This window comes from Chaetodon trifascialis, chromosome 8 (genome assembly GCF_039877785.1).
Source record: "Chaetodon trifascialis isolate fChaTrf1 chromosome 8, fChaTrf1.hap1, whole genome shotgun sequence".
NCBI classification, from domain to species: domain Eukaryota; kingdom Metazoa; phylum Chordata; class Actinopteri; order Chaetodontiformes; family Chaetodontidae; genus Chaetodon; species Chaetodon trifascialis.
In genome coordinates this window covers 12,879,257-12,886,522 of record NC_092063.1, presented here as the reverse complement: position 1 = coordinate 12,886,522, position 7,266 = coordinate 12,879,257, and the positions used below count along the sequence as shown (strand labels likewise).

General features: G+C 44.1%; 1 protein-coding gene across 8 annotated transcripts in view; it reads right to left on the bottom strand.

Annotated features, from left to right (window-relative positions):
• Positions 1-8: 8 nt before the first annotated feature.
• The window catches only part of nav1a (neuron navigator 1a), an 85,013-nt gene continuing 77,755 nt past the window's right edge, over positions 9-7,266 (bottom strand). For all 8 annotated transcript variants that reach the window (XM_070967737.1, XM_070967738.1, XM_070967739.1 and 5 more), the window contains 12 exons: positions 7,051-7,213; positions 6,731-6,929; positions 6,530-6,618; positions 6,337-6,435; positions 6,073-6,244; positions 5,254-5,519; positions 4,980-5,131; positions 4,565-4,636; positions 4,255-4,460; positions 4,044-4,162; positions 3,748-3,936; positions 9-2,684 (listed from right to left, as the gene is read on the bottom strand). In XM_070967737.1, coding sequence (XP_070823838.1) covers positions 2,589-2,684; positions 3,748-3,936; positions 4,044-4,162; positions 4,255-4,460; positions 4,565-4,636; positions 4,980-5,131; positions 5,254-5,519; positions 6,073-6,244; positions 6,337-6,435; positions 6,530-6,618; positions 6,731-6,929; positions 7,051-7,213 — 1,822 coding nt within the window. In that variant the 3' untranslated portion in view covers positions 9-2,588. The remainder of the gene's footprint in view (positions 2,685-3,747; positions 3,937-4,043; positions 4,163-4,254; positions 4,461-4,564; positions 4,637-4,979; positions 5,132-5,253; positions 5,520-6,072; positions 6,245-6,336; positions 6,436-6,529; positions 6,619-6,730; positions 6,930-7,050; positions 7,214-7,266) is intronic.

Below are 7,266 nucleotides of genomic sequence, written 5' to 3'. Positions count from 1 at the left end.
ACAGGTGGTGATGTGAAGAATGGCATGACTTTATTGTGTCCATTGCTCATGTTAGACATATGGGGTTTGATGTGGCTATAGAGACATGCCATACAACCATTATTAGGCCCCTTTTTAAGCCAAGTGCTCCTTCCAACTCGAGGAAGACAATAAAACCAGCGAGGACGCCCGTTCTCTGCATACAGGGGCCATGCCTTCTCTTAGACCTCTACACGTTTTAGTGATTGTTGTCGCAGATGCACTGACTATTTACAGTGTTTACAATAATGATGTCATGTACAAAAGAGAAAGAAACCTTTACAAATATTTGCATAAGAAAAAAACAAATGTCTGCTCTTAAAAGCAACGTGAAAAGAGGAAGATATCCAGTTATTAAAAATCCCTCCCGTGATAAGGTTAAGTGTGGTAGGTCCAATGAAACTAAACTTTGGGAAACACATCAGGGATACATGCGTCGACATCAAGTCTCCAGGCTACTATCTGTTCTTCTTCTCTCAGGCAACTCCTCAAAGATGTCTTTAAAGTTTAAAATGGTGTCACACAAGCAGCTCGCTCGTGATACACATTCTCATCTACTGCAGACACACACATCTTGACTACCACCCAAAGGTCAAAAGTGATAACTCACTCTCCACCCGAGTCTGGGCATCAAGGTGCCGACATTAAAGTGACATCAGAGTAGGTGAGAGGAAGTGATGATGTTTCCTCTAAACCGAGGCCTCTGCGTGGTAGATTAAAGCAGCCCAAAGGCAGCTTTAGGCCAAATTGTGTTACAGGCACAGATAGACTTAGGCATCGTGTCTCTACTTTACACCAGCACCCTGTTTTGGGAAGTAGAGGAACATCTGGACAGAATATGGCAGTCTGAGGTACTTCAGGGTCAAGGGGTACATGGCTGAGAGGTTTAAGAATATCTCTACTACCTACGCTACAGCTTCCTCCTCTTCCACGTCTTTTTACGCTTTCTTCCTTCATCACAAGAACAGTCAGGATGTGAGCAATAAATACTCTCTGTAATCTAGTATCTAACATATATTATGTGCAAACAAATAAGGAAAGAAACAGGAGGAGGCCACTTCTACGTGAGTTTCAACCTTTCTTACCCCGAGCCCTTACTCTTACACGAACTCTTCGAACAGCATGTGAGAAAGAAACTGATTTCCACAGTTCGCAAAAAGGTATGTTATCAAAGATATAAAGAGCAAATGCGATGAGGAGGGGAAACATTTCTTTTTTGACAGATTCTTGTCACTTGATGGCAGTTTTTTTTTTACTGATGTGGTCCACGCCCCCCTGTGGTTTGATGAATGGGAGTATTTCGCCTCTGCACTGTCTGATAATGGCGTGTTGGGTACACACAGGTGGTCGCTGCTGTATGCAGATGATCTTTGAAGGTGACTCAGTATAAAATCCTACAAAATCAAGAGTTTCAAAGCTGTCTTCTCGACTATCACAAGAGAATTTTCTGTCTTAAAACTGATATCTAAATACAGAGTATACGCAAGCATAGCCAGAAATGGTAGGTCGTTTTGGCAGACAAGACAAACGAGCGGTTTTTGTTTTTTTCTGTGTGTTTACAATACAGTATGTTGAGCAGGGTCAGTGTCTGTTTCTGTGGTTATGATATCAGCATATTACTGGAGGAAACCAGCGGCTACTGAGTGCACCGATGATGACTTTTTCTTTACAGACTGACCTGAAAACCAATTCATTATTCCACTCATTATTCACCCATGCATGTTTCTCTTACAGCTTTGCAGCTTCTGATATTCGATCCATGAATGACACAATGGCTGAAGTGATAAGAAAAGAAAAAAAAACATTCAAGTTGTGTTATTACAGAGTGTGTTATATTCTCTACTGAGCACCTTTGAGAAGACAGAGAGCTCACCAGGAGAGCACTGAGGCAGGAAAGAGTCGATGCTGCCACCTAGAGGGATCACTCATGAACTGCATGATTTGGGCAAACTGACACACAGTCACTGGCACAGCCTCCGAAAATCCAATTACCACGCATAGAAAATAAAGTGCATTTTTGGCTGTTGTCGAGTGACGATCCTACTTTTGAGGAAGTCAGAGACACCTCAGAATTCCTCTGTGAACTGAAGCATGCGCCTTCAAAGAAAACCAGCACAATAAGCACCAAGAGTTGTTCGTGTGTGAAGGTTGTGACAGTCGAAAGCAAAAAGAAAAGAAAAGAATGGGTCTTGATCAGTAAGAGTATAGGTAATATTTTGCATCATACTATTCCGGTTACCATGCACTTGCAGATTCAACAATAACCCATGTGGAACAAACTGAGGGCAGAGAAGAGACAAGTCTTTCCCTGACGTGATCATCACAGCTTCCTATGGAAGCAGTTTGTCTTTCTAATGTTCTGATAGCAGGGCAGAGCAAACCCTTCGTCCATAATCACTCTCTCCCTCTCTCTCTCTCTGTAGGTCCTTTACATTTAGCTTTGTCGCTGCTCATTGAGCACACAGCAAAGTTAACAGAGTCTTTAAAGTCTCATTGGGACTGCACCCGCAGTGTCAGCTGTGATAAAGAGTCCATAGCTCCACAGCTTGACTGACAGTCGCGTGTTATCCTCAGAGTGTCGCCTGCAGAGTGGGATCCAGGCAGCCCTCCCGCTCTGGAGACTCGATGTAGTTGGCCGACTCCTGCAGCTTCAGCAGCATTGCCATCTGGGTAGCATGAGGACACAGAGAGGCTGAGTGAGTTAAACTGCAGACTGACGGACATGTTTTGTTCAACAGGCTTAGACTTAACTTGGCACAGAGGAAATATTTCTTGAAATGCATCTCACCAGTGGACACTTGTGTATTACGACAACTAAGGATTACTTCTCTTGTCCATTAAGTCGGCAAACATTTCTATGAGCACTCAGATAATTGTTTGGCTTAATAATTGTCGGAAAACAGTGAAAGCTGCTAGTAATTATTTTCCAGAGCCCAAGTGGACATCTTCAAATTGGTTGTATTGTCTAAGGAGCAGCCTAGACACCAAATTTAAAGTGACATAAAACAGAGAAAAGTGGTAAATCTCTATAAATGACTTTCACTCACTGCCACAAATAACTGTCAGCACAAAATATTGCATCTCCACAATTGTTCCATTTAACACAGTCTTAATGCTGCAGATTTAAATAAGTGCAGCCACAATTCATTTGACTTTTACAAATGCTGCTAAATAGGATGTGATGCATTATTCTTTCTTCCCATGAACCGGTGTTGAGCGCGTCTGGAACGTATGATTATTTCTTGCTGCTGAACTTTAAAAACTGGTTGACGAGAAGACACTTCTGGATCTGCAAACATGCATTCTCTTCACAACAACAGGCTACATGTGACCCATTAAAGTTCAGGAAAAACACATGTGTCTCTCACTGTTCTGACCTGACGATAGTCTCTCATCCACTGTGTGTAAGTCTCATAAAACAGTGCTGCAGACTTTGCACCTGCTTTTTCAAAATGTTCACAAGAAGCATCAGACACGGTTCCTCTGCAGTAGTGCTCAGGTGCAGAGGCTATTTATGTGAATTCACATTTCTTCTTCCTTTATTTTGTGCCTCTGAAGGCCAAACATGCAAATGTGCAGCTGTACTGCTTTTCTGTCACTCAACCTTTACAAAACCTGAACGTAGCCCTTTCAGTAAATAAGAATCCAATTTGACTGTTCAGCGCCTATAAAAGGGAAAATATCCCCTTTAGTCTGTTGGACTGATTAACTCAAAACCTTCACTCTCACCAGTGGGTCTGACTCCAGTGTGCTGGGTGGAGGTGTATCTTTGGGGGGCTTCTTCTCCTCACTGGCTGGGCCTATGCTGGGGGGAGGTAGGTGAAAGAGTCTGGACTGGTCCTGCTGTGCATTGGGCCAAGGGAGAGTCCCTCTCACCCACTCCACTGGATCCTCCCATACCGCCTTCTGCCCGTGTACCTGAGAGAACACAGAAATATACAGTAAAACCACAGGAAACCACAACCGAATTCTTGCTGTTACCGCTGATGCTACACTCTGGAGGACATCTGGGTGAGTGTGGTCACCTTGATGCCATCTTTGGCTCCCTCCTGCAGGTACGGTATGATGGAGTGGTTCCACAGATCAATGAACCACTGCCTGAACTCTGCCACTGATACTGGGCACGACAGGAAGAAGCAGGGACCTGAGGGAGGCAACATGTCATGTTAACTGATGTCCTGCTCCAGATCCAATTATCGCCCCTGTTCCGTTGACTGCGTGTCCACTGTCTCTCACCTATGAGGAAGTCTGAAGTGCTGTGTTTTTCCAGGAAAGCGTGGAGGTGGTACCACAGCTGAGGGACCCAGTCCAATACGCGAAGGAGAGCCTGGTGGCGTGCTGAGTCCTGCTCCTTCTCCTGGTAGGCCTCCACAGCTTTACGGTGCAGGTACCTCAGCAGGAACCCGTTAGCCGGTTCCACATTGTTGGAGAACATTACCATCCTACGGTCAAATGCAAAAAGTATCAGTTCTACTGTTTAGGATGGCTTCATTTTGTATTTAATAGCGTGTTAAAATAAGAGGAGGATTTGTAAAGATGTGGTTACCTAAAGCTGAGATGCAGACTGTGGTTAGACGTCATCTTCACAGGCTGATTGGTTGTTCCAATGATGTAAGGACTGAAACATCAACAGAAGATATTCTGTAGTTAAGAGACAGTTAAGCTTGACATAGCAGTAAACAGCTAATTGCTATATAAAGATATGGGGGAGTAAAGGCATTCCGAGCAGAGGATGAGGTCACACTCCCTCTGTGAGTGTCATAAGATGAACTTCTCTATTTTTTGTTTTGAGGAGAGCCTTTTAATGGCTGTTACTGTTGGTGGGGAGGCACGGCAGAGGCACCCTTTTGTTTTGCTCTAAGATGATGTTGCTCTAATGCGACATCTAGTGGCAGTGAATGTAAGATATAGACCCTTTAACTCTAGGTGAAATATAACTAAGACGGTTGGAAGTGACTCACCATTTGTGATACTTGCACGTGAGCGCTCCGTTAACAAGCTCAGTGATGGCTGCTGAGTCACTGATGTCATCTATAATAACAACCAGCGGCAGTTCTCCTCCACTCTCTCTGTCAATCTGATTTGCTAGATCAGACAGATACAACTGCAACTCCTGTGAAAGCAAACAAAGGTGAATTTAAATTGCCTGTGTGTATAAATCCATATTCTTATTTGCATAGAAAATAAAAGACTTAAGAGATAATGGTTGGATAAAAATCCTGAGTCACATGTTACCTTCTGCGACTGACGATGCATGTTGAAGGTGACGGCAGCGCTGCGACCCAGGACGCAGGTCTCACGGTCGGCCTCAGACGAGGCGGTCCGGCTGCGCTGCAGGAGGTAATGGGCTAGACGCTGAGCCAGGTAAGTCTTTCCCGTCCCGCTAGGCCCAGATAGAACCAGACGTCTGTGTTTCAGCAGCAAGCTGATGTAGTGCAGCATCATCGGCTTAGGAATCATTGTCTCAAACACCAGTGAGTCAACGCAGTTTTCTCCAAGACCTTGGGAGGGGCAGACACAGGAGAGGAGATGGAGAAACAGCTGGATGTATGCAGCATTTATTACTAAATATTTGTTAATAGAGTATGTGAAAACCAGGGAAGCCCTGATGTATCAGCCCATCATTTATAAATCACATTACATTACATTAAATCAAAAGCAGAACATCAGTTTAAATTTTACTTTTTAAAATTTCCTACCATGGAGACATTAACCAGAACTCTTACTTCACAATTAACATTTTGTTGCCTTTATTCTATTTTATGTCTTTCTAAATGCAGCTCAGAGCCGACTGTTTTGAAAACTCTCTCTATTAGTGCATTCAAGGGCACTGTGACATTCAACATTTCAGGGTTGGATGCCAAACAGAAACATCTCTAAAGAAAGAAAGAAATGTTTGACTTCAGACTTGTTTTCCACAATGCCAATCTTTGCTTATAATCATCAGTGTTATACGCAAATAATACAGCCAAACAGAACATGGTTGGCAATAATTTTACACAATTTTAAGCAAAACCGCTGATGTGGTTTCTATTATCAGTTGAGGACACTAACCTTTCAAGGTGACAAATATTCGAGCTGAACCACTGCCAAGACAGCGGTAAGGTGAGGTTTGAGGCTTGTCCCCTCCCATCACTCTCTTCCCTCCCTGGGTCAGCTGGTACATGTGCAGCGAATCACTGGACAGACCCAGGCTGGCAGTCGGGTCCACTTGAGTTATGTAGTCCTGACAGAAAAAAATAAGTGAAGATGACTTGATTAAATCACAGCTATATTACTTGATGTCTACATGGTGAAAGAAAACAAGCATTGACTTACCTTGAAGGTCTTTGCTATGAGAGAGTCGAGACAGGCCCAGTCCGTCCTCGCGCTGATCAGCACTGTGCCCAGGTAGTACTCCTGCTGCTGCTTACTGTCCTGCAGACACAGAGAGCGGGAAGAAGGACAGCTGTTGGATTTAAAGCTGTTGACATTATTGGATATTGTGGCCATAAAGGTGCTCTGTGTTTACCTCTGCTTGATCTCCAATGCGGACCAGTACTCGTGTGCACACCTCATCCAGCTGGGAAGACACACTAATTGTGTCAACTGGAGACAAGTCTGAAAGAGTGAAGAACAGAATGAGATGAAAGGAGAACTGAAATCTAACATTTCTGCATACTGTGCGTGTGTGTGAGGAGAAAATAGGTGAAATTCTATGTGTGTCTCTTACCGGGATCTTTACAGTCATTCAGACTGAGGCTGAAAGACTTGGTGAGGGACATACTCATTGGCTGCCTCAGTGACGGTCCCAGGAGAGAGGCCAGGCCTGAGGGCTGGGAAGTGGAAGAGGTGGGACCAGAGCCAGGGAGATGGAGCTGACTTCCTGTTTTCAAATGGTCATTCTCTGCCTTCAGGTTCTCCACCGTTGACTAGGAAACAGGCAGGTTAAAAAAAAACTTTTTAAATTCAAGTTATATTAACACACATATGCAATATCATTGATACTTCAAGGATATACTTTGCTGAAATGTACATCGAGGCAAAACAAACCTGCATGCTGTTCATGGCTTCTCGGAGCTGCTCCAGATGATGTGCGGAGCTTAACGCCTCCAGGCGGATTTCTGTTAGTTCTCTCTCCTTCAGCCACAGTTCTGAGCGTAGCTCTGTTACCGCCGTTTCCTCGTTGTCTCCCTCTTCTGTAGTCTCCATGATCCTGCAGGGTACGAGAAACTCTCATCAGGGCCAGACACCACTGAAGGCTAAACT